Source organism: Rana temporaria, chromosome 4, assembly GCF_905171775.1.
Source record: "Rana temporaria chromosome 4, aRanTem1.1, whole genome shotgun sequence".
Lineage (NCBI taxonomy): Eukaryota > Metazoa > Chordata > Amphibia > Anura > Ranidae > Rana > Rana temporaria.
In genome coordinates this window covers 111,152,028-111,179,903 of record NC_053492.1, presented here as the reverse complement: position 1 = coordinate 111,179,903, position 27,876 = coordinate 111,152,028, and the positions used below count along the sequence as shown (strand labels likewise).

Genomic DNA, 27,876 nt, shown 5'->3' with positions numbered 1-27,876 from the left:
GTAATTCCACATATGACCATGGCATGTGTGAGTAATATATCATTTAGTGAGAACTTTGTGCAAAAAAAGTTTGTGGGGGGGCGTGGCTAGCTGCGGTCAGAGATGGCAGCTTCAGAGAGGAGCTCCGCACCATCGGGAACCATAACGGCATGAATCAGCTGCCAAGGCACCTTCTCACCACCCAGAATCTGCGGCTGACACCCTCGACAACTCGTCGGCAATGACGAGGAAAAGAAAGGAGGAAAGGAAACCTCATAAGCTGACAGAATTCTTTCCGCTCAGACAGCATGGAGGTAGGCAAGATGGCGCCGGTCTGTCCTCCACTCCAGCATGCCCCACTCGTTCCCCTCCTCTCTCCTTTGCAGAGCAAACATAGCGGGTGCCCTGGGAGCCCTTGGTCCTGCCCAGACACACCACAGACGACTAGCCCCGCAAAGGCTAGATTCAGGATGGATGAGCCGCGATGCAGCCCAGTCCCAGGGCCGGAGATGGACTCAGGGGATGACACGAGGGAGCTCCCTGACAGGATAGAGAAATTCCCCACTATGAACCAACCAGTAAAGGACACAGTGCTAAAAGATATGTTTCTCTCCCTCCGCAGCACCATACAAGCTGACATGATGTCCTGCATGAAAACATTTCACACTGACATACAGAAGGTGGAGACAAGGGTTTGAGCATATTGATTCCAAGATGGGGGAATATTCCTCAACAATTAATGACCTAATGGATGTCCAAGAGCAGGAGGAGGACGAGACGGAGGGCATCAAAGCTAAGCTGGCAGATTTGGAAGACAGGAGTAGAAGAAATAATATGAAAATTAGAGGTGTCCCTGAATCAGTTCAGCAGGGGGAACTTAAAGCTTACGCCACTACTCTGTTTTCAGACCTACTCCCTGACCTTACTGCAATAGATGTCATCATCGATAGGATTCATCGCCTTCCAAAACCATCCTACCTCCCTGATAACATACCTAGGGATGTGATCCTGAGATTGCACTTCTTCCATGTTAAGGAGCAGTTAATGGCGGCCATGCACAACAAAGAACGCATACCGCCCAGTTTTATGCTGACCGATCGCAGTATACCCTGAAGAAACGGAGAAACTTGGTCACTATAACCAAGGCCTTGAGGAACCAAGGTGGGGATTCCCAACCAGCATCACCATCACTAAGGAGGGCAGGAACCATGTAGTGACTTCCTTGGAAGGTGGTCTGACCCTGCTTAGAGAGTGGCATATTCTCCCAGTTGATGATGCCACCGCTAATACTACAAAAAAAAGTTTTGTAATTTTCCCGCAACTTGTGGCAAAATATAAAATATTCCATGGACTCAACATGCCTCTCAGAAAATAGTTTGGGGTGTCTACTTTCCAAAATGGGGTCATTTGGGGGGGGGTTGTGCCATCTTGGGGGCTCCCAAAAAGTCCCACACATGTGGTATCCCCGTACTCAGGAGAAGCAGCAAAACTTATTTTGGGGTGCAATTCCACATATAACCATGGCATGTGTGAGCAATATATCATTTAGTGACAACTTTTTGGATTTTTTTTTGTCATAATTCAATCACTTGGGACAAAAAAAAAAAAAAAATTCAAAGGGCTCAACATGCATCTCAGCAATTTCCTTGGTGTGTCTACTTTCCAAAATGGAGTCATTTGGGGGGGTTTTGTACTGCCCTGCCATTTTAGCACCTCAAGAAATGAGATAGACAGTCATAAACTAAAAGCTATGTAAATTCCAGAAAATGTACCCTAGTATGTAGACGCTATAACTTTTGCGCAAACCAATAAATATACGCTTATTGAATTTTTTTTTACCAAAAACATGTGGCTGAAAAAAAATTGGCCTAAATGTATGACTACAATTTTGTTTATTAGATTTTTCTTATAACAAAAAGTAGAAAATATCACTTTTTTTTCAAAATGTTCTGCCTTTTTCCATTTATAGCGCAAAAAAATAAAATTGCAGAGGCAATTAAATACCATCAAAAGAAAGCTCTATTTGTGGGAAAAAGAGGACGCAAATTTTATTTTGGGTAAAACATTGCATGACCGCACAATTACCAGTTAAAGCAGCGCAGTGCCAAATTGTAAAAAAAACCTCCGGTTTTTAAGCTGATTAATGGTCCGGGCTGAAGTGGTTAACCACTTTGAGCCTGGTCTGAAAGGGGTGCATCTTGGTTCTGGTATATTCCAAAGAACCTGGGTCTGTAAAGCACTATGGAGTATGAGAAATACCACTACAAAAAGGTTAACTCGGCAAGACAAGGAAGAAGGCGTAGTTACCATGGGTAACTAAGGGGAAAAACACAATACAAGCAACCAAACATTAGGAGCATATGCATATGCCCTGTTAATGTCCCTGTTGACACAATAAAAAAAAGGTTCCGTGCTATGGTTGGATAATATCTATGTACAAAAAGCTGCTGCCTCCACTTAAACACCTACCAAAGTAGAATCCCAGTTGAATGGAAAATAAAAGGTGGATGTGGTGCTGCTTAATAAAGGTAAGTTGTTATTATGTTGTAAAAACACTACTATTGGTGCTGGAGTGAATCTAATTAATCCAACTAATTGCTCAAGTGTTCACAAAAATTAGCATATGTGAAAAAACTTTTTAGGTGATTGTGTATAGCTCTATAAACACACCTCAAGAAGGTGCTAAGTGTCCAAAGAAAGTGGCTAGTGCCTATAACTACCAATTGGTGGGCTTACTTCATGTCTGGCATTTATTATTTTAATGTGTGAAAGGCATGGACACAAAAATTTTAAATTAAAAAATAAATTGTAGTGGCTGACTTTTTATAAAAAGGACACGTACCCATCCAAGGATTTAGCACCGTCTTCACCAGGGTGGATTATTTGTGGGCACTCGGGTCTCTGGTGCCAGCATTTTTACTACAAGAAGCAGGCTGTGATTCCTTGTGGTTTCACAGTTGGATTCCCACTGCACATGTGCAAACCACACTGCACTTTGTGAATGGTCCCGCAGCATTCTGGAACCCGTGACACATCCCAGAAAGTAGTGGGGGGGAATTCTGCTCTAATTGCCTAGGTGGCTAGACCGGAAGTAGGAGCAGGTACCTGTTAAAACTAGGTGCCTACCCCCCCCCCAACCCAACCACCCCAAAAGTGAAAGAGTAGGGGGGAAGGAGGTGCTAAAGTGGAACTTCTCTTTTAGGGTTTCACTTTAATGATTGCATTCACCATGTTTTCATTCTATTAAATTCTGCAATTAATTCATTAATTTTATGTGATTGGTTATGCACATGGGAATTTTTATATATTTATTTAATGATCAAACTATATGTACAGTATATGAGAATTGATTTGTTAAATAATTTATTTTTATTAGCACTGAAGTTTGCACAAGGGATTTTTTTTATGTATTTATTGACTAATTTATATGTATGTAAAATATGTTATTTCTTCATGTGCACTGATGAGATGTTTACAGGGGATTTGTGGCTAGCACCGATTAACCTAATTTATTTATCTTATTTATTGATATAAGACAAATTTTATTGCTGCAATTTATTTATATATGTACATAATGTAGATCAGATCTTGTTAAATATTTTTCCTGGGTCAGGGAGTCAGAAAGTAATGAATCAATTAAATCAGCATGATAGCCAGGAACATAACTTTTTGAAAAGAGCAGCGAAATCTTTTTCTGTCAGTACTGGTTGTGATGAACAATCCAAAATTAGACCTGGCAGGACTCGTATGGTGTTTTAGAGATGTCTTTGTGTAAAGAAAACAGTGTCTATTTACAGATACCAATGGTCAAGGACAATGGGTCTGCACACTCGCCCACTCATCATCTCATATAAAAAGGGTGAGCTGTGACAATATGTGAAAATTGAAGTGCTATAGCGAGGCACAGAAGGCACTGAGAAGGATGGCTCTGATTTACCAAACAGCCCTATTTTTCACCATCATTGGTAAGTACAGCTGTTATATTTCTATGTGGGAATTTCAGCAATGTTCACATAGATATGTGCAGCTAAACACAAAGGTGCACTTAACCACTTAAGATCCGGACCAAAATGCAGCTAAAGGACCTTGCCCCTTTTTGCGATTCGGCACTGCGTCGCTTTAACTGACAATTGTGCGGTTGTGCGACGTGGCTCCCAAACAAAGTTGGCTTCCTTTTTTTCCCACAAATAGAGCTTTCTTTTGGTGGTATTTAATCACCTCTGCGGTTTTTATTTTTTGCGCTATAAACAAAAATATAGTGACAATTTAAAAAGAAATGCAATATTTTTTACTTTTTGCTGTAATAAATATCCCACAAAAATATATATATATAAAAAAAAAAATTTCCTCAGTTTAGGCCGATACGTATTCTTCTACCCAGAGCTTTTTTTCTCAGAAAATACGTGCAGGAACCCAACCACAACCCCATTCAGATTTCACAAACAGTAATAGGGTCTTAAAGGGTGCAGAGTTCAGGGGGTTACACACAGAGTGCAGAGCTGTCACTTGTAAACACAAAAAACAGACTTCTGTGTTTACAAGTGATTGTGGTGAACAGGCACCAAAGGGTTTTGGAACTGAGTTCCCCCTGAAAAAAAGCCCTGCTTCTACCTATTCTTGGTAAAAGAAATCGCAATAAGCGTTTATCGGTTGGTTTGCGCAAAATGTATAGCATTTACAAAATAGGGGATAGTTTTATTGCATTTTATTTTTTTTACTACTAATGGCAGCGATCAGCGATTTTTTTGTGACTGCGACATTATGGCGGACACTTCGGACAATTTTGACACATTTTTTGGACCATTGTCATTTTCACAGCAAAAATGCATTTAAAATGCATTGTTTATTGTGAAAATGACAGTTGCAGTTTGGGAGTTAACCACTAGGGGGCACTGTTGGGGTTATGCGTTCCCTGAAGTGTGTTTACAACTGTAGGGGGGTGTGGCTGTAGGAGTGACGTCATCGATTGTGTCCCCCTATAACAGGGATGACACGATTGATGCAGCCGTCACAGTGAAGAACGGGGACCGATGTTGTTCAGCTCCGGGGACCGATCGCCGCACTCCAGCGGCGATCGGGTCCACGGGACCCGCAGTTCCGGTCACGGAGCTTCGAACCGGGTCTCGGGTGCGCGCCGTGGGCGCGCGCCCGCGACCCACGGCTGGGTACTAGTACAGGACGTACCTGTACGTACATGTGCCCAGCCGTGCCATTCTGCCGACATATATGTGCAGGAGGCGGTCCTTAAGTGGTTATTAAGCCCATAGGTAGTTTTAGGAACAACTGTAAATCTAGTATACAGTAAAACCTTGGTTTGCGAACATAATTCGTTCCAGAAACATGCTTGTAATCCAAAGCACTTGTATATCAAAGCATTTTTTTTACAGGGTATAAAAGAGAAGGGAGGCACCGCTAAGTGTAGCAATAAGTTGCTAAATGTTGTACCTTCATTAATCACTTCCATACAGGGCACGTATACACCTTCCCGCCCAAGCCAATTTTCAGCTTTCAGCACTGTCGCACTTTGAATGGCAATTGCGCGGTCATGCTACACTGTACCCAAACAAAATTGGCGTCCTTTTTTCCCCACAAATAGAGCTTTATTTTGGTGGTATTTGATCACCTCTGCGATTTTTTTTTTTTTGCGCAACAACGAAAAAAAGACTGAAAATTTTGAAAAAAAATACGTTTTAATTTTTTTCTGTTAATTTTTTTGTAAATAAGTAAGTTTTCTCTTTCAATTACGGGCACTGATATGGCGGCACTGATGGGCACCGATGAGATGGCACTGATGGACATCGATGAGGTAGTACTGACGGGCACAGATGAGGTGGCACTGATTGGCGGCGCTTGTATGCGGCACTGATGGGCACACATAGGCGGCACTGATGGGCACACATAGGCGGCACTGATGGGCACACATAGGCGGCACTGATGGGCACACATAGGTGGCACTGATGGGCACACATAGGTGGCACTGGGCACTCATAAGCGGCACAGATGGGCACTCATGGGCGGCACTTATGGGTGGTACTGATGGCTACTTATGGGTGGCACAGATGGGCACTGATAGGTGGGCACTGGGCATGGATGGGCACTGTGGGGTGGCACTGATGGACACTGTAGGGTGGCACTGATGGACACTGGGGCGGCACTGATTAACCTATGTTGCCAGTCAGTGCCCATTTGTGGGCACTGAGTGGCATCTTTTTTTTTATAATGCTTTTTTTTTTTTTACAGCCTTTTTTTTTTTTTTTTGAGCCTTTTTTTTTTTTGATCTGCCCCTTTTTTTTTTTTTTTTTACAGCCTTTTATTTATTTATTTTTTAGCCTTTTTTTGGGGGATCTGCCCTTTCCTGGTGGTCCAGGGTGGGCTTCCCTGGTGGTCCATGTGGCGATCCGAGGGGGGGCTGCGCTGATAAACAATCAGCGCGAACCCCCCCTGTCAGGAGAGCCGCCGTTCGGCTCTCCTCTACTCGCGTCTGTCAGACGCGAGTGAGGAAGAGCCGTCAACGGCTCTTCCTGTTTACATCGTGATCAGCCGTCATTGGACACGGCTGATCACGTGGTAAAGAGTCTCCGTGAGAGACTCTTTACCGAGATCGGTGTTGCGGGGTATCAGACTGACACCCCGCAACAACGATCGCCGTCATATGACGTCCGGTCAGGATTCTACAACCACTTTGCCGCTGTCAATCTGTCATTGGCGGGCGGCAAGTGGTTAAATGTAACCATATTGCTACACTTAGAGGCTCCTCTCTTCTCTTTTATACTCAGTTGTGCCATGACGCTACTCTTAAATCAAGACATCGCTTTTATATCAAGGCAAAATTTATTAAAATATTTTGCTTGTTTTGCAAAACGCTCTCTAACCAAGTTACTCTCCAACCAAGGTTTTACTGTATATTGATATGATATTAAATAGGCTGACTTTGAAACCCCAATTGTTTAATGATTGACATTGCTCATATGATTAGTCATCAAGTTATTTAAAGTGTATGTAAACCCTAAATCAATTTTTCAGTATGTATGTTTAATTTCCTACTGAATACAGCATATACAAGTTTGTCACCCTCTTACAAAATTGCTTACCTGGAGAACCTGACAGTAAAGCACTTCCTGTTGATGGCTGAAAACACTAAAGCTGGCCATACATAGATCACAATTTGATCTATGAGCTCACTGATTGTCCATCAATCGACTTGGGTACAACCAGCCTTTCAGGTTTTTTATGTGCGATTACTGTCGGCGGCTATAGCAACTAGCAGTAACCATTGTGTCCCTGTGCCCCCCCTCTTCCCGCTATCAAGCATTCAGGCATTCCTCCAGCAACACTGTCTGAGTAGGCCTGTGCAAGGGAGGGCATTGTGATGAAAAAAGCTCTTGGGTCTCCCAGTTACTGAAGTGGACTGACCACTCATGGCTGCAGAATGCCCCCTGTTCAATGCCTGGAGCTATTGGGACTATAAGGGCCTCTCAAGTCAAGGGCCCGGAATCAGAGAGATCTGACTATCTCTCGGCGGGCGTAACGTATCTCAGATACGTTACGCTGCCGTAAATTAGGGAGCAAGTTCCGTATTCAGAAAGAACTTGCACCCTAAGTTACGGCGGCGTAACGTATGTGGTCCGGCGTAAGCCCGCCTAATTCAAATGTGCATGATGTGGGCGTGTTTTATCTAAATTAAGTGTGACCCCGCGTATTTGACGTTTTTTGACGTATTTGCCGCATGCGCCGTTCGTGAAAAAGAATCCCGGTGCGCATGCTTGAAATTACGCCGCAAATCGTCAATGCTTTAGACGTGAACGTAACTTACGTAACTTACGTAACTTACGTTCGCGAATAGGGCTGTAGCCCTATTCGCGAACGACTTACGCAAACGACGTAAAATTTTTAACATTCGACATAGGATACCCCTCATATAGCAGGGGTAACTTTACGCCGGAAAAAGCCTAACGTAAACGACGTAAAAAAATGGGCCGGGCGGACGTACGTTTCTGAATCGGCGTATCTACCTAATTTGCATATTCCTTGCGTAAATATACGGAAGCGCCACCTAGCGGCCAGCGTAAATATGCAGCCTAAGATACGACGGTGTAAGACACTTACGCCGGTCGGATCTTAGGAAAATCTATGTGTAACTGATTCTATGAATCAGTCGCAAAGATACGACCCCGCAACTCGACCTCCGGAGATACGCCGTCGTAACTGGTATCTGAATCCGGGCCAAGGAGTCTTTTCATGCTAGCTGTATTAAGGTGGATTACTGGTCCCAGTCAGTCTCGTGCAGACTCTGCCAAACCTCATGGCTGCAGCATCCTGTCTCCAAGATCTACAACAAATCAACAACTCAATCTCATTACAAGAAACTTTCAAAGTTATAAAATCCCTTTCTAAAAACAAAACCCCAGGCATAGATGGTCTCTCAGGAGAATATTTCCAAGCATTTAGTGAAATACTATTGCCACATCTGACCAAAATGTTCAATCAAACAGCATTATCTAGCCAATTCCCTAAGGAGATGTTAGAAGCATTAATAATTAACATCCCAAAACCAGACAAAGAACCAATATTATCTTTAAATTACTGATCTATATCCATACTAAATGTAGACATAAAAATGTATGCTAAGATTATAGCCAATCGTTTAATAAATATAACAAAAGAATGGACCAAACTTATAATTGTCTACCAGCACACTTCAAGGACATAGTGGAAAAGAAATTCAGCAAATGCGCATATCTAAAAAAATATAAAGCTTTCTGACAATATTGATATCCCAACAGAAATATGGCAATATTTCACACACCACAAATTTCAAAAAGTAAGGCCCCGTACACACGAGAGGATCGATCCGCTGGAATTGATCCGCGGACCGGTTTCAGCGGATAGATCCCCTGGTGTGTACGATCCAGCGGATCATTTTCCGCGGATTTTTTTCCCCGGGGATGGATTTCCAGCGGATCAAAATTTCTTGACATGCTAAGAAATCGATCCGCTGGAATCCAGTCCAACGGATTGATCCGCTGGTCTGTACAGACTCACCGGATCAATCCGTCCGAATCCATCCCCCGCATGCGTCGTAATGATTCGACGCATGCGTGGAAGTCCTTATATCACAGCGTCGCGCACGTCGCCGCGTCATCATCGCGGCGACGGCACGACACGTCACCGCGGACGGAATTCCGCGGGGATTTTGATCTCATGGTTAGTACAACCATGAGATCAAAATCCGCCAGAGGATTTATCCGCGGAAACGGACCTCCGGAACGTTTCCGCGGATAAATCCTCTCGTGTGTACTAGGCCTAAGAGGAATTAGGCTTTTCTACAACCTTCTCTCCCCTTTTTCCCCAGAAGAAAAAAATCCCAACATGTTAAAATGGGAAAAGGACTTTTCACAAACCTTTACATGGGAACAAAGGCATAAAGGCCTAGTAAAGCATCCTAATGTATAGAACATGGGATAATTCATAAAAAAAGCTTAAAGTGGTTGAAAACCCACTATTTGGACTTTTACCTACAGGTAAGCCTATAACAAGGCTTACCTGTAGGTAAGGAGAATATCTCCTAAACCTGCACGGTTTAGGAGATATTCCCCCCGCAATGCGGGCGGCGCATGCGCAGGGGGGAATCCACGGCTGAAGGACCGGCATCCGCCGGACCCTGCCGATTTTAAATCTCCCGCGCGCACGTGCGGGAGTAACGTCATCGCCGCTCCAGCCAATCACAGCGCTGGAGCGGCGATACCCGGAAGACACGCCGGAGCAAGATGACATCCTGCTCGGCGTGGACCAGGTAAGTGGTACACACCTCGTTCCGAGGTAAGTATTTCATAATAGGCTAGTATGCGGTGCATACTAGCCTATTATGCCTTTTGCATTGCAGGTTTGGGGAAAAAAAAAAAAAGTTTATGCGGTTTACAACCGCTTTAACAGATGGTATCTGACACCTTATAGATTGTCCAAAATATTCCCTTCTGTCTCTCCCATCTGCTGGAGGGTTGAGGAATTAGTGGGAAACCTATATCATATTCTTTGGTCATGCAAGAACCTTTCAAGTTTTTGGAACTCAGTTTCCTCCTTTATTGCAGACCTTACAGGTAACTTGACAGAACTGACACCGACAATAGCATTATTAGGATGAAATCTAGATATATACCCACATTGCTATAGAACAATAGTATCACATACTGTATCCTAATAGCAGCGAGACTTACCATTGCCAACATGTGGAAATGCACATAAGCTCCTAACTTGTCAAATGTCATTATAAGTCTAAACACTCAGGCCCAATATGAATTGACGTTAGCATTCAAAAATTTCACTATTTAAAAAAAAATGGCAAGTTTGGATAAACAACCCGAGAGCCTCCAATTACTTGAATATAGAATAGCGATATATGATACACCAAGGTATTGAATTTCTTATAGACCCCTCTTCTTCTTTTTATTCCTAAAAATTTGAGTATATGATGACCAGCTCCTGCCTACAGTATGATCCCACTTGGGATGGGCGGTAGCAGGATATCAAACTTCAGATATTGTACCTTAAAGTTATTATTACGTCTGGTTATTCATTCCTCAATTTGTGTTATTATTTGTTCTATGCAATATGATAAGCAATACAAATTAATTGTATTCATCTATATTGGAATGTATTTTGTCAAAAATAATAAAAATGTAAAGTTTAAAAAAAAAAAAATTAATGGCACTGCAAAGCACCAATGTATGTACTGCGTTACTGCAAATTACTGCAATATGCCGGTGAAAAATCCATGCATGCTCAGAATCAAGTCGACGCATGCTCGGAAGCATTGAACTACATTTTTCGCATCACGTCGTAGTGTTTTACGTCACCGCGTTTTGGCACGGTCGGAATTTAGTCTGATAGTGTGTATGCAAGACTGATGAAAGTCAGCTTCATCGGATATCCGACAAAAAAAAATCCATCGAATTAGATTCCATCAGATATCCGATCGTGTGTACAGGGCTTTAACCTCTTCTTACTATTTCCTAGGAGAGCTCATATAGACTAAAGTCAGCTAAAGTGCCTCGGGAGATGCCCTCTTTCTACATGCTGTGTGTTTTTTTATTTTTTTATTTTGTTTTTTTGTTTACAAAAGTTTTTATTGTAAATTTTAGATTGCATACAAACATAGACAATATATATGAAACCGTCTCAAGAGGAATATAAAACAGTATAACAGAAGGTCATGGTATGATAGAGTTATATTAGGAAGATTATCTTATTGAGTCCATCAATATCGAGAAATAACCTTATCATGGTGCAACATGGGGATGACACTGGGATCACTGTGTGATTGTCCAGTATGACCATTTGTTATCAAATATATGGAGGGTGTCGGTAAGTGTGTGGTAGATTCTATCAGATAATTTCAATAGTTCCATCCTGTCTAGTACCTGTGACCATATTAAAGTACCTGATCTCCAATTAAGAGCTATCATCCATTGGATGGAGCTACAGAGAGAGTGAAACAATCTGCTACAAGGGGAGGGACATCTGGGATATTAGCATACAGTAGGCAAATTTGGGGGGTAAGAGTAAATCTGTGTTTTGAGGATCTTTCAAATCTATTCAATCTATTTTTTTATTTTGTACCTGTGTTTTTGGAAATTTCATGAAGTCATGTGCTGTATAAAGTTTTGTAATTTACGGGTCCTAGAATTGAAAGCATTAACGTGACCAAAAGTAATATAATATTTAATCAGTTTAAAAAAAAAATTATGCTGTTATCTTTTATGACCAAACTAACACCACATTGCTTTTATTTTTTGACACTTATACAACAACATATGTATATTATCATTATTTTCATTATTATATTTCTTTATATTTACTATGATCTAGGCTTGAGCTTTGCAGCACCAAGTGCAAGACAAGTCCGGTGGTGTGTGATATCAGATCTTGAGCAGAAAAAGTGCAATGATCTAGTGGGATCCTGCAATGTCCCGAAGATTAACCTTGTGTGTGTGCTTAGATCCTCCACTGAGGCCTGTATGACAGCTATAAAGGTAATAATTGTTGCTGATTTATACAGTCATAACACAACACTGTTTTGCCGCACTGCACAGTAAGGATATTCAGGGGGCTACAGTATAACTACAATACTATACTAAGTATTTATACATGAAACAGTAAAGGGCAGTGTGAAATTTGAAAAGATTAATATCATATATCAGATAGTTAGAAGTCAGATATCACTGATCAGACTACGTTAGACAAAATTCTACACGTTATATTTGGTATGAATATTGTTCTCTGAACTGCTACTGTATAAACCTGTATCCACCAGCCTCATCTTTTATATATACTGTCATATTCTTGAGCAGAAAACTGCTCTATATACATGGTCCAGATATAGAGTTGAGATTTCCCTTTACTTCCTTTACTAGTGAGGTGATAGTACTAAGAGAAACACAAAGAGATGGGAAAGGTCTCCAACGGGTAATTCACTTTGCCCCTGTTAGCAGAGCCCTAATTCCTTGCCAGAAATGATAATACTGGCAAACGGCCCTTCCCACCATCCTCATGCTGAGGAACAAGAAAGGGTACACACACATCTTTAGCATGGGGAACCTCAGCCATATTCAGTCACTCACACCCTCCAGGCCACTTCCCAAAATAAGGAATGTAAGTAATGTTTTTACTGTAGCAGTGCCCACATAATTATGCACAATGCAAGTCCAACATTAAAGTAATATTAAAGGTAAAAAAATTTAATTAAAATAACAAACATGTTATACTTACCTGCTATGTGCAATAGTTTTTACAGGAGCATCCCCGATCCTCCTCTTCCCTGGTCCCCCGGCGGCGCTCCTGACTTCTCCTCTTCTCCTCTTCTCTTTGTCTAAGCCAACGAGGAGGTAAAGACCCAGGAGAGCAGCCACTCTCGTGCACATCGCTGGATCAGGACCAGGCTTAGGTAAGTATAAGGGGGGCCAAAGGGGGAGCTGCATACTGAAGGTTTCTACCCTCATGCATAGAATGCATGTAGGTAAAAAACCTTCAACCTTTACAACCACTTTAACACTGGATGGCCATTCAACTCTTCTACAGTCCTCACTATAGGTCCTCCATAAGTTGGTTCTCCACCCAGACTGTTATGTGCCTACCCCAGATGGTTAAATTCCTAAGGCTGCAAGCTTAAAGGAGAAGTATAGCCAAAGCTTCTGACGTCACGGAGCCGATCCAGGCTCTAAAAAAATCCTGCCCATATAGTTGGGATCCACCTAGATGCCTAGACTAACTCCTGGCTCAGCCTCTCAGCAAGCCAATGAGAGCCTAAGCAAGCACCTCCTTCTCCCTCCACAGCCCAGTGCGCTAGTGGGCATTGGAGGTGCAGAGCAGAGAGCCAGTGACTGACAGTCATGGCTCTCTGTTCAGAGCATAGGGAAGAACTGAGTGATCAGTTGTTTTTTTTTTTTTTTTAAGTCCATACTTTTCTTTTAACCACACAATATATATCTACAGTGCAGATTTCTAGTTCTGGGAGGATGTCCTTGGACATCCTGGATGTCCTCCCAAGAATGTGCTTCCCACATGGCCCCTGAGGTGTGCATTGGGAAGTGTTTGTGATTGCTGTGTCCCTTGGACACAGTGGATCACAGGGCCATCAGCTGTGCTAAATCAATGTACAGAGCCAGTTATTGGCTCTCCTTTCCTCACACTGAAACAACGAGAGCCGATCTCACAGGGCACAGTGGATACAGCATTTACACTGACAATCAGCACACTGATCATCAGTGCACTGATGATCAGTAAAGACCCATCAGTGACACCCATCAGTGTCCCTTATCAGGGCCCATCAGTGCCATCTATTGGTGCCCATTAGTGCCGCCTATCAGTGCCCATCAGTGTCGTCTTGTCGGTGCCTCCTCTTCAGTGCCCATCAATCCAGGTGATCAGTGCCACCTCATCAGTCTAAATCAGTGCTGCCTCATCGGTCCCTCTCAGTGCCCATCAATGCAGCCCCATCAGTTCTCATCAGTGCAGCCTTGCCATTGCACATTAGTGAAGAAGGAAAATTACTTATTTGCAATATTGTATAACAGAAACTAAGAAAAACATTTTTTTTTCAAAATTTGGGGTATTTTTTCATTTATTTAGCAAAAAAAATAAAAAATCTCAGTGATGGTTAAATACCACCAAAATAAAGCTATATATGTGTTAAAAAAATATAAAATGTAATTTTGGTACAGTATTGCATGACTGCACAATTCTCATTCAAAGTGTGACAGCACTAAAAGCTGAAAATTGGCCTGGGTAGGAAGAGGGTAAAGTGCCCAGTATTGAGGTGGTTAAATATCAGTATACTCAGAGTAGCCTTTTCCTACCATCATCTGCAACAGGCTTTTCTGGATTAGGATTATAAAAGATAGACTAGCCCCACTCACTATGTCCACCCAGGGGAGTGGTTTCCCTAAAGGGATACTAACCCCTGCCTACATCCCAATTTATTATCCTGGTCTCATAGGGATACAACGTGAGAAAACCGTTCCCTAAGGAGGAAAAATACATCATTAAACCTTTCCTCTCTCTTTAACAAAATGAAACTGAGCTATAGTTGAGACTCCAGACTGTTTTATAACTTATGAAGCCAATACTATTTTATATTATTTGGCATTTAAATACTTCAGAATATTTTCAGCTACCTTTATCATGGACACCATATGGTAGCTGTTGTTTTTATTATGCTTAATAATAAACTACAAAAGTTCACTGCCAGTAAAAAAAATGATTTATTAACAAACTTATTTCAGGATGGACAAGCAGATGCCATGTTCTTAGATAGTGGAGATGTCAACAAAGCTTCAATGGATCCTTATAACCTGAAGTCAATTATTGCAGAACCGTCCAGTTCCCATACAGGTAAGTCTTAAGCATAGAATTTAAGACACATACTAGGGATAAGGGTTCGAATCCAGAAAATGCAAACAGACCGAAAGTTTGCGTGAACATTCGAACATCGTTAAAGTCTATGGGACTCGAACCTGAGAAATTTTTAAATTTTAAAAGCTAATATGCAAGTTATTGTCCTAAAAAGGGTTTGGGGACCCGGGTCCTGCCCCAGGGGACGTATATCAATACAAAAAAAGTTTTAAAAACTTCTGTTTTTTGGAGCAGTGATTTTAATGATGCTTAAAGGGCAGCACAGTGGTGCAGTGAGTAGCACTTTCGCCTAGCAGCAAAAGGTTCGCTGGTTCGAATCCCAACCACGACACCATCTGCTTGGAGTTTTCATGTTCTCCCTGTGTCTGTGTGGGTTTCCTCCGGGTACTCCGGTTTCCTCCCACACTCCAAAGACATGCTGGTAGGTAAATTGGATCTCGTCCAAATTGGCCCAGTATATATGTATATATGTGTGTCCCTAGCGTGTCATGATCCTACGGGGTAAATATGACTGCACCAGCCAAGCAGATACTGGCTGGAAAAAGCGCCCAGAAGCGATTCAGTTCGCATGCGTTGCGCTATACAAGTCATTCATTCATTAAAGTGAAAAAATAAAAGTGAAATATTCCTTTAAATTTTGTACCTGGGGGGTGTCTATAGTATGCCTGTGAAGTGGCGCGTGTTTCCCGTGTTTAAAACAGTCCCTGCACAAAATGACATTTTGAAAGGAATAAAAGTAATTTAAAACTGCTTGCGGCTTTAATGTAATGTTGAGTCCCGGCAATATAGATGAAAATTATTGAGAAAAACGGCATGGGTACCCCCCTCCTCCCCCAGCCCATTACCAGGCCCTGTGGGTCTTGTATGTATATTAAGGGGAACTCGCACCCAAATTAAAAAAAAGAAAAAGGCATGGGGCCCCCAGGCCCTATATACTCTTAACAGCAGTATACAGGCGAGCCCAAGAAAGACATGGACTGTAGGTTTGTTCTTTTCTTTCAAAATATTTTATTTTTCAAAAAGCATAAAGTATATCATAAGACATTGAAATATATAAATGGTACATCCCGGAGGATGATGATGAAGGAATGATATTTAATATCCTGTAAAATAATAATAAGAAGAAGAGAGGATCTTATAAATTATGAAATCATAACATTAAACATTCTAAAAATTACTTGTAAAACTAGGCTACGGCAAGGAGGCCTCTTTGAACCGGCCTTTTAAAGAGTGAAGATCCTCGTCTCTCCGTGGCACCCCTATAGGGATCATGATGTGCCCAAAGAGGGAATCCCCAGTCTCTTTCATAGACTTACATTGTAGCCCCCAGAGCCTCTCTTGTCAAAACATATAACCTAATAAACAGGATTATAACTTGTCTAATCTATAACTTAACTATCCAATAACATTAGATAAATAACATGAAAATATGTTCCTTAGAAACATCTCCAGGAATATTACCTTAAATTAAAAATTAAAAAAAGTAAAGCAGAGAACTGGGAATAGAATAAGAAAGAGAAAAGGAGAGAGGGTACGTGCCTAATTTAATGCTGTTGGGGAATGAGAGACCGATGGAACATCTTGATTAAGTGATATCCCAATATAATTAGCCCATGGTTCCCATCATTTTTTAAATTTCGGGATTGTGTTATTTAGCATACTAGCTAATTTTTCTTGGGTCATTATCCAAGATATTTTCGTTTGACATCTGGAAGGAAGGGTTTCGGTTTCTTCCACGCCTTAGCTATACTTATCTTGGCTCCTGTGAGAAGAAAATGGATTAATGTTTGCGTAGTCTTAGGTATTTGAGGTATATGTGCATTTAGAAGAGCTACAGACGGGGACCTGGGAACCCGACAATCAGTCACTCTGAGGATCAAGTTAAAAACTTTGCTCCAAAAGGGGTGAATCCTAGGACATTCCCACCAGATGTGGGCCATTGATCCTGAAAGTTGGCATCCTCTAAAGCAAGAAGGGTCTGAAGATAGATATATGGAAGCTAATTTAGTGGGGGTAAGATGCACCCTGATATTAGCTTTCATTAGATATATGTACCCTTAAAGGACTTTGAGCATGGGTCTTCAAACTATGGCCCTCCAGTTGTTCAGGAACTACAATTCCCATCATGCCCAGTCATGTCTGTGAATGTCAGAGTTTTACAATGCCTGATGGGATGTGTAGTTCCGAAACAGCTGGAGGGCCATAGTTTGAGGATCCCTGACTTTGAGCAAGCTTTATGCCAGGTGTCCAGGTCCCAGCTGTATTGGAAGTCTGTTTCCCAAGCTGTCATATAAGAGGATTTCAATGTAGGGTGAGTGAGGGACGAGTATATCACAGAAATGTCTCCCCTTGGCTCCACAGCTTGACTCACCAAGTTTCGTATTTCGTAAATTGGAGCGGTAATGGTTTATCCCTCCATAGGTGATTTAAGAATTGTAAGATTTGACGGAAGCGCAATCTTTCAGAGTCCGAGAGTTTTAATATTTTGACGCAGTGGTTAAGGGTAATAGGACCCCCAGAATTAAAGAAATTTGCTTTACAGTATAATCCCCTATCCATCCACTACTTGAATGCCTCAACGTCTAGACCCGGGGGAAAATCCGGGTTATTGAATAGAGGTGCTAGAGGGCGTCCTGTAGAGACAAGAGCCGGATGATTCCTAAATCTGTCTCATAGCGCAAAAGATTGAGAAAGGGTAGGAGCCATTATAGGTGGTCGTTTCTTGGGTGCACACCATAAAAGATCATCAAGGGAACAGCAGGGTACTGCCTGATTTTCAATCTTGATTTAACACCTTTTTGTCAGACTTGGAGTACATCGATGAGACCTGTGCTAATCTTGCTGCTATAAAGTATTTGTGTAAATCTGGAAGACCCAGTCCTCCCCTACGTCTATAAAGAAATAGAGTGTTCTGGGATATGCCACTGGTACCCCAAATATATTTGAGGATCTTGCTCTGAAGTGATTTTAAGTGATTTTTTAACAGGAATGGGGAGGGATCTGAAATAATAGAGAATTCTCGGGAGTAAAGTCATTTTGATCGAGTTGATCCTGCCCAACCAGGACAATTCGTGTTTGGACCAGGTTTTAAGATCATTTTCCAATTTCCTATATAGTGGCGGGTAGTTGTTATTGTAGAGAGTTTCCGTGCGAGCTGTCAGTGTGATGCCTAGGTATCTGATAGAAGAGTCATGCCATTCAAATTTGAATGACTGCTTCAGTAGGGAAACACTTGGAAGGGGAAGCGAAATGTTAGGATGTGATTGTGATTTTGTATAATTTACTTTAAGACCTAATATCTTAGAAAAATAATTTAGGACTTGGCAAATGTTTGGTAGTGAAGTCAGTGGGGATGTAACAAATAAAATAATGTCATCTACAAACAAACTGCATTTATGGACCTGGTCTCCACAGGTTACCCCCTGAATGTTTGGATTTTTGTTTAAATATTTTTATTAACTTTTGTAGACAAACATACATAGTTACATATTTGAGTCGTATAGTGAGAAAGAACCATAAGATATTCACCATTCACAAAGATATAACAAAACATGTTGTGAACCGCAATCGACAGTGTTAATCAGTAAACATGTTAATTGTAGGGTCAGATTGCTGTTCACTACATCCCCAGACACCCCATATGCGACCAATCTGTGTCAGGGGGTGGGAGACAGCACCTTCACTTTAATACACTATAGTGGAGGGGGAGGGGTAGGCAGGGAGGGAGAGAACACAAAGGTAGAATACATCAGTTAAGTCAAACATTTACAAAAGTTTCATACCAATTATTCCAGGGAAGCCAACGAGCAAGAATTTTTGAACGCGTGATTGGCTTAGTCGCCATGAAGGATTCGCAAGAGTAGCGTGTCTGTACTAAATCGGTCACATCACCAATAGTCAGGATTTTGTCCGTCTTCCAAAATCTGGCGATCAGTAGTCTAGTTGCTAGCAGTACATGGGTAGTTATTGTTCTAAAGTTCGGTGGGATCGAATCTATACCAATTGGCCAATTGTGGTGTGATTTTGCACTGTGACTGTGTATTATTAGATAACAAGTCAGATACATCTGACCAGAGCTTATTCAGGTGTGGACAGGCCCAAAATATGTGGTGCAGTGAACCATTTTGCCCATTGAGTCTCCAACAAGAGGGGGTAGGGATGAATTGAAATGTAGTTAGTTTCTGAGGTGTTAGATACCACCTCAGTGTTAATTTTTGTGTCAATTCCCAGAGTGACGCACACTTTGTGGGCCTATAGATAGAATTTAAGGCCTTTTGCCATTGCTGATCAGTAAATTGTTTATGTAAATCCTCCTCCTATCTCCTGAAGGGTAGAGATTTGGTAAATACCCTTTTTTCATGTAGGGTTGCATATATTAGGAAAATACCCTTGCATTTTTGGCTATTGGAAAAGTAGTAGTTCCATATGTCAGTAGGTATTGCTCCCTCCAGGCGAGGGCAGGAGGACACACACTGAAAAATTCTATGATATATCAAAAAGTCTTTGGGCATTGCCTTTCATATTTCTTGGACTTGTGCGAATGATTTGTGCGCTAATTTGTCATGTAGCTCTGAAGTCAAGGTGAATCATTCTGTAATACAACTGGGTATGATTTGGTCCGGTGTAATTAGACGTAGTGTTTCGAGAGGAATTTGGAGTGCTTCGGAGGTTGTGTGTGACCATTTGGAGTGGCAGAGTGTTTTCCAAGCGGAAACTGAGGCCTGGATGGTTTGGGCAAGAAACCTATGTCTGGGGGGAATCACAGTTGTACTAAACAACCAACGTTTAAGGTTGCCTCCCGGGATCAGAGTGGATTCTATGTGACTCCATAATGTTGTGGGTTTCGCGGCAAGCCAGTCTTTTAATTGTGTCAGTATCGTGGCATTGTGGTAGTCTTTTAAATCAATATACCCTGACCAACTGACCATTCTATGTTTAATGAGCTTGTCATGTCCGCTTCTAGCTTTTTTCCCTTGCCATATGAAGTGATGGATGACTGATTGAAGGGATTTGAGGTACGAACAGGGAACAAGAATGGGCAATGTGTGAAAAAGATATAATATTTTGAGCAGGACCATCATTTTGAAGGCCACTAGTCGACCAGTCTATGTAAATTCGTATTTGGATAGGTTGGTCAGGTCATGGGTGTTTAAGATCAACATAGTTACTGTTGAAGTGTTGTTTCACAGATCTGGTAAGTATGATGCCCAAATAGGAGATACCTGAGTCAGTCCATGCGTATGAATACTTATTTCTAAGGATGTTGCCAGGCCAAGATCAAGAATATGTTATTTGCTAACATTCGCTTTGTAATAGGATAGAGCACTAAATCTACTCAGGACTGTTTGTGCCGAAGCCAGGGAGACAGTGGGAATGGTCAAATCAGGATCACATCGTCACCGAATACATTTATTTTGTGCTCTAAGGGGCCAATGCGAAACCCAGAAATAAGTCGGTTTTCTCTTATGTGTTCAGCGAGAGGCTCCATGATTAAGTTAAATATAAGAGGTGATAGGGGGCACCCCTGTCGGGTCCCGTTGGAAATAAAGAATGGTTTAGATAACATTTCTGCCGAATATACTTGGGCCGAGGGAGACGAATATAGGGCCATTATTGCCGAAAGAATACGGCCTTGGAAACCGAATTTGCAGAGCGCGCACCGGAGGTAGGTCCAATGCACCCTGTCGAATGCCTTCTCTGCATCCAATGGCAGAAGCAGAGAAGGCGTCCTGGAGCACTCTGCGCTGTGTATGATGTTTATGATTCTACGCGTGGCGTCAAACGTTTTACGACCTGCTGTGAAGCCAGACTGGTCTTTGTGTTTCGAAGATGGCATTACATCAGATAGTCTGGTGGCAATTAATTTGGTGTATATCTTTGTATCGGTGTTAAGTAGGGAAATTGGCCTAAAATTTGGGGGCGATGTAGGTTCTTTACCTGGCTTCGGTAGGGTGATGATAAGAGCTTTGAGCATTTCAGGGGGGAGAGAGGAAGATGAGGCAGCATCATTACATACATTAGTCAGGTAGGGTGTTATAATTGACTGGAATTGTTTATAGTAATCTCCTGTGAGACCATTCGGACCTGGCGATTTATTAGAAGGCAATTTTGATATTACTGTTGATAATTCACTTGTTGTAAAGGGGGCATTGAGAGCCAACAACTGATATGGGGAGAGAGTGGGCAATTTAATGTCGTTCAAAAAGGAATTTATTTCCTCAGCAGTAGGTTGGGATGTTGTAGTGTCGTCTTTTAGATTGTCCAATGAGCTATAGTAATGGCCGAAAGCATCAGCTATGGATCGGGGATCGATAAGCTTGGCATTAGTGGCTGGGTGGAAAAGATGTGGAATTTATTATTTTGGCATGATACCCTTTGATTTTTAAGTTTTGTTTTGTTATTGGGATCAGGGTTAGATTGGTTGCTCTTTTCCAGGTCTTTAATGGATGATGTGAGGGAATTCAGATGCTGCCCCCTTATCCTCTTCTCCCTAGCCCCAATTTGTATTAGAAGACCTCTGATGAATGCCTTATGGGCATTCCAAAGGGTAGCACTATCTGACACTGTTGTTGATGGTGAAAAATGCTTCCAGTTGATCGCGTAGGTATGCAGCATACTTGGGGGACTGTAGAATGGAAGCAGTGGCCCTTCATAACCTTTTTGAATTGGCAATTGGCAGGGTGTCAACATTAATGGTGAGGGGGGCCTGATCTGACCATGTTATTGTGGAAATTTTTGAGTCAGAAATTTTGGGTAATAGCCATTTGTCTACCAGGAAGTAGTCGATTTGACTATATGAGTTGTGCCGGTGAGAAAAAAACGTGAAGTCACGTTCAGTGGTATGATGGCACCTCCAAACAACGTACAAATCAATGTTCTTGAGGAACGATCCCATTGGAGACGAATATCTATTGGATTGGGAAGAAGTGTCCATGAGATTGTCTGGCGCAAGGTTAAAATCTCCACAGAGGATAAGATGACATTGTCTGAAATTGCTTATTTTCTTCATAAGTTTCTGTAGGAATTGAATTTGCCGGTTATTGAGGGCGTATAAGTTCACTAGGGTATACCTGGTGTTATCCAGTGTGCAGTCTAAGACCAGGTATCTTCCCTCAATGTCAACGAGGCTGTCGTGGAGGGCAAAGGATACAGTGTTTTTGACTTCTCTTAGAACTCCGTTCTTCTTTTGGGGGCCGGAGGCTTTAAAGATGTGGGGAAAGATTTTGTTGGAGCACTGAGGTTCCGCATTGATCTTGAAATGTGTCTCTTGTACACAGATCACTTCACAGTGTGAATCATGAGCCGTGCGCCATAGTGAGGCTCTTTTTGCAGGGTGGTTTAAGCCTTTGGCGTTTAGTGACAGGAATTTCGGCATTGTGGCTTATGATGGAAGTCTGCTGTAGCGTGTGACTAGAGTACTTACAATTGGACGGAGTTAAAGGTGCTGAGGACCGATTCCGTGCACAGCGTTTATGATGGCGTCGGACTTTGTTGAGTAGATGCAGCAGCGGGTCAGTAGTAGTAGTCCTTTGCGTGTTCTTTGGAGGTGGCTCTCAGGAGGGCAAGAGAATAAGACAGTCAACAATTATGTAAACAATAAACAGTTTGCCTGCCTGAGAACAAGGGGGAAGGGGGAACAAGGGCAAAATAAACTGGGATGGGGGAATCGAAGTATACCAGCAGGATTGGGTTACCTCACCAGCAGGCTTTGGTGAGGTAAAAGTTTGTGAGCTGGCTACAAGAAGCGTAGCGCCCGAGCCGGAGCAAATGCTATTATTAAGTATATCTTGAGGAGCACTCATTTTGATGTTTTGGTGTTCCCGGGCACAGAGGAGTTGTTGATGTTCTGGTGGGCCGGTAGCTGGTTATCCGATACTGGGATGATTCCCAGGATTTGAGCATCTGGAGGCCCTCCTCAACCGTGCGAATGGCGTGCTTTTTTCCGTCTTTGGTGACCAGCAATTTTGTAGGGAATACCCATTGATAGGGGATTTTATAATTATTGAGAGGTTTTGTAATTGTATTCAGCTGGCGTCTGAGCTGTCGGGTATATTGCGACACATCAGCGTACAATTGCAAATCGGTATACGGTGCTAGTAGGTGACCCATCTGCCTTGCTTTGAACAGAAGCTGATTTTTCATGTGATAGAAATGAATTCTCAGTAAAACGTCACAGGGGACTTTCTCAGGGAGATGAGTAGGTTTCGGTAAGCAGTGAATCTGATCAATTGTTGTTTCCATGGGAGATAATTCAAGAAGGATGGTGGAAATCAGTCGCCAGATCCTGTGGCAGAATGCTCTCAGGTATGCCGCGTATTTTTACATTGTTGCGGCGTGACCTGTTCTCCAGGTGCGCCATTTTTGCTCTCATCCACAGGTGCTCATCGCGTGTGTGCTCATGCGCGTCAACCAAATCATTCACTGTATCTGTGATTGCACCCACTTGGTTGCCTAAAAGGGAATTTTGTTTCCCATGGAGTGCATCTCTTAGGAGAATTTCATGAACATGGATAAGATGTTGACATGGAGTGAATTTTGCAGCAAGATGAGCATCTCTTTCATTGTGGTGTCCAGCACCGGTTGGTTGGATGTGGGGAATGCTGCTATAGGGGATGGCTGAGGCAATAAGACAGCACTGTGCTAGAACTCCTGTCACAGCTGAGATGGGAAGAGCACAGCTCACCCCTCTCACTGTGTACATCGACGACAGGGACAGGAGACAGACTCAGCGGCGGGGGGGAGGACAGAGTCCCGAAGACAGAGCCAGCAGAGAGAGGTATGTGGGGGGGGGACGCATTTGACAAGTGATTTTGGCGACATCGCCACAATCGCTTAACGAGCGAGCGGATTCCCCCACACAATTCTCCCACACAGCAACTTACTGCCCTTAACTGTATGTTCCGGCCATCTGGAGACTCCATGCCGCTGGCGCTGCCGCCCAAAGGTGCCCTGCGCCTGGAGGCCTGGCCTCTGTGGCCTTGGGGGAAATTCTGGCCTGGAGAGTGGGCACCCTTGGCTAGTGCCTCTTACTATGTTAATTGGTTTAGAATAATGTCCTTGTAGGCGAATTTGCACCTTAGGATGAGAGTAGAGTGAATGTAGAAGACCCTTGAAGCATTCTCCAAAACCCCAATGTTCTATGGGGGCAAAAATATAAGGCCAAGAAACTGTATCAAAGGCCTTCTGAAGATCTATGGCCAGAAGAAACCCCTGCTGTCTTGTGCCCCCCTCCCAGTTAGATTGAAGTATTGAGATCACATTTATTCTTATTTGGTCAGGAGCCTGTCTGCCTGGGATGAATCCTACTTGGTCTTTATGTATGTTGTATTAATAAAGGAAGCTAAACGATTGGACATAATTTTTGTCATGATCTTTACATTATTATTTATTAGTGAAATTGGACAGTATTTCTTCAGAGTTTTTATCAGGTTTAGGTATAATTGTGATATATGCTGTGTTGAGTTGGGCATCCAAGGGTTCTCCCAGTGTTTAGGCATTACATTTTTTTGTTAAATGTGGAGCTAAGATTTCTGCAAAGGTCTTATAATAAGGAATGGACAATCCATCAGGGCCCGGAGCTGAACATGTTTTGAGACCTTTAATGACTTCTATAACCTCCTCCACAGTGAAGGCAGTTTCAGGTAAATTTAGGTGTGAAGGGTTGGGAAGTACCTAGTAATTGAGTCTTTATCAATTTGAGTGGGTGAATTGTAGAGGTTGTAAAAAAAATTGTGAAAGGCCTCTAGAATTTTGACGCGGTTGGCTGTGGGAGGTTGACCCGAAATTCTGATTTTGGGTACAGAATTGACCCGGACTCGGGGGGGGGGGGAGTTTAGAGTTTTAAATGTCCCCATTTTATTTGTGTGTAAATAGAATTTGTTGCTGGTCCAGCGGATTTCCTTATCAGCTTGTGTAGTGAGGATTAAGTTGAGATCTAGTTTAGGAACTGCTGGATTTTTGGGTGGCGTGTTACCTTGTGGCTCCTCCGAAATTCCTAGGGGTGAATGATGCGTATTGCATGTAGTAGAAGTAAAGGAATGTCTAGACAGATTTCCTTTTTGCTGTGCTCTTTATTACCCAGCTGGGTAAAAACAGTAAACTTGTGGTGAGGAAAGTAAAGTTGAAGAAGAAAGGAGATTAGCAAATTCAGGCGTGATGATAGGGAAACAGTCCTGCTCCCAAACGTAACACTTCTCTGCGCCACTCCTGCTTGAGTGGGATTAGTGTACCCAGACAGTCCTCTCTCACTGACCTGGCAGCCGGAGTATCACTCGAACATTTGTAGGATAGAGTCCCTGCCACAGACCCTCCTTTACCTTAGTGCAGTCCTCCTTCACTTACCTCATCCTTCGATTTTGCTTTTAAATGTCCTTATTTCTTCTGAGAAATCCTCACTTCCTGTTCTTTTGTCTGTAACTACACACCGTAATGTGAGGCTTTCTCCCTGGTGTGGAGAAAGCCTCTTGAGAGGGTGAGCAGGAGTGTCAGGACGCCCACTAACACACAGCTCCTTACTCTATCTGCAAAGTAGAGAGTGTCCTCCACACCAGGGAGAAAGCCTCGCATTACGGTGTGTAGTTACAGACAAAAGAACAGGAAGTGAGGATTTCTCAGAAGAAATAAGGACATTTAAAAGCAAAATCGAAGGATAAGGTAAGTGAAGGAGGACTGCACTAAGGTAAAGGAAACTATTTAGGGAAAAAATTTTTACCTTTACAAACCCTTTAAGCTGGGGCATTCAGAGCGCATGCACCGCCGACGTCAGCATGCACAGGGAATATCTCCTAAACCGTACAGGTTTAGGAGATATTCATTTTGCCTACAGGTAAACCTTATTATAGGCTTACCTGTAGGTACAAGTGTAAAATTTGGGTATACAACCGCTTTAATTGCCTCAACTCTAATTGGATCAGAAAGGATGGATTCGTTGAGTCTCCAAATGCCTCTCGTTCTGCATAGAGCATTAGAGCAGATAGATATGATTATTAATGAGTGATCTGAAAGGGCTGTATCTTTGAAGTGAGCACTAAGTATATAAGGAAGAAGAGGCGTAGGTGTTAAGATATGGTCTATTCTGGCATATGTGTTATGTGGATGAGAGAAATGTGTGAAAAAGGCAAAAACAAAAGCTTTATTTTCTAGAATTATAGGGAAAATTTGAATAGCTACAGTTTATACAAAAGATTTACCTGAAGAGCTTCAGTGGGTAGTATAGGCTTTGGCTTTAGACAGTTGAGTGGCAGGGGATGGTGTTTAACACTGGCAAGGGAAAGTGTCAGCATGAAGAAAAACTGTGACCCTATGTACAGCCTGGACCCAGCATCCTCAGGACTCCATAGGAACAGGGATCAATTTAAAAAATAACACAGGCGCATGCAGACACCATAAACCCCTCTTCTTATTGTTTGTTCTCCCTTTTGTGGTCTCTCCATTGCTGTTCTGTATGTAGCACTTGTGTACTTTATAGTACCGGTGCTAGTTACATTTAGAGGGAGATCAGAGTGTAGTTAAACTCTGATCCAAATTGTTATGTGCAAAACAGGGTCTCTGTCTCAGCTTGGCTGTGCTGTAGGCTTATTCTGTTGTGCTGGGGTGTTCTTCCAACCCCGGTACTGCAGGTGGCAGCAGTGGAGTCGAGATTTGGGTGCTCTTTTCCAGCAGCCAATCAGGGGGGTTTGGCATCGCTGTGCATGTTGGGGAGGGGTATTTATGAGCCAGACGCCATTGGTTCTGGGTCTTCTTCTTCGAGTGTGGCACCCACCTTTAGGGTGACCACATCACAGCGCCCCGGCGTTATGGCCTACCTGGCTGGGGGCGTGCATGCCACGCGGTGTTCAGGGTTCCAGGACCATGTTGACCCGGAGCATCTGAACAGCGATGGGGACCCAGTGAGTGACTGGGTTCCCACCTTTGAGGATCCCAAGCTATATTGCTGTTCGGTGGGGAGTCCATCTGAGGAGCGCCATTGAGGCCTCGTACACACGACCGGATCTGTCTGTTGGGATTTATCCGCGGATCAGTTCTAGCAGACAAATCCGGTCATGTGTAGGGCCTAGCGGACATTTTTCGGCAGAGATTTCTCCGGTTTTCTCCGGTTTTCAAGCGGATAAAAATTTCTTAGCATGCTAAGAAATCTATCCGCTGGAAACCTGTCCGTCGGACTAATCCGGTCGTCTGTACAGACTCACCGGATAAGTCCGTCCGATCCCCATCCCTCGCATGCGTCAAAATGATTCGACGCATGCGTGGAAGTATTTACCTTCGAGGGTCGCGCACGTCGCAGCGTCATCGTCGCGGCGACGGCGCGGACACGTCACTGCGGATGTTTTCCGCGGGGATTTTGATCTGATGGTGTGTACAGCCATCAGATCAAAATCCGCCAGCGGACATATCCGATGGAAACGGTCCGGCGGACCGTTTTCATCGGATATCCCCTCGTGTGTACAAGGCCTGAGAGGCTGGCGGTCCAAAAGGGCCTTGACAAACCACCGGGGATCAAGGTAGCCGGACACTGAAGGATTGATCACCTATCAGTCGGTACCTGGGCGACAAGTTGAAGAAGATCCAGGCGTAATTCATCTAAGGAGGATCGCCTCTGTAACAACAAATCAGAGAGGGCCTGTGGCAAAGGTGTCTCCCTGAAGTTCACCAAGGAGAGTCTATGGCAGAAACTTTTCCTCAAGTTCAAGTTCACCAAGGAGGGTCTGTGGCAGAGACTTTTCCTCAAGTTCAAGTTCACCAAGGAGGGTCTGTGGCAGGGACTCTATCCTACAAATGTTCGAGTGATACTCCGGCTGCCAGGTAAGTGAGAGAGGACTGTCTGGGTACACTAATCCCACTCAAGCAGGAGTGGCGCAGAGAAGTGTTACGTTTGGGAGCAGGACTGTTTCCCTATCATCACGCCTGAATTTGCTATTCTCCTTTCTTCTTCAACTTTAGGGTGATGATAAGAGCTTTGAGCATTTCAGGGGGGAGAGAGGAAGATGAGGC

At 43.0% G+C, this 27,876-nt stretch overlaps 1 protein-coding gene across 14 annotated transcripts in view; it reads left to right on the top strand.

The window, feature by feature from the left end:
- The first annotated feature begins 3,838 nt into the window (after positions 1 to 3,838).
- LOC120936435 (thyroglobulin-like) overlaps positions 3,839 to 27,876 on the top strand; it is a 115,028-nt gene continuing 90,990 nt past the window's right edge. For all 14 annotated transcript variants that reach the window (XM_040348759.1, XM_040348764.1, XM_040348760.1 and 11 more), the window contains exons 1-3: positions 3,839 to 3,944; positions 11,845 to 12,008; positions 14,757 to 14,865. In XM_040348759.1, the coding sequence (XP_040204693.1) occupies positions 3,902 to 3,944; positions 11,845 to 12,008; positions 14,757 to 14,865 (316 nt within the window). In that variant the 5' untranslated portion in view covers positions 3,839 to 3,901. The remainder of the gene's footprint in view (positions 3,945 to 11,844; positions 12,009 to 14,756; positions 14,866 to 27,876) is intronic.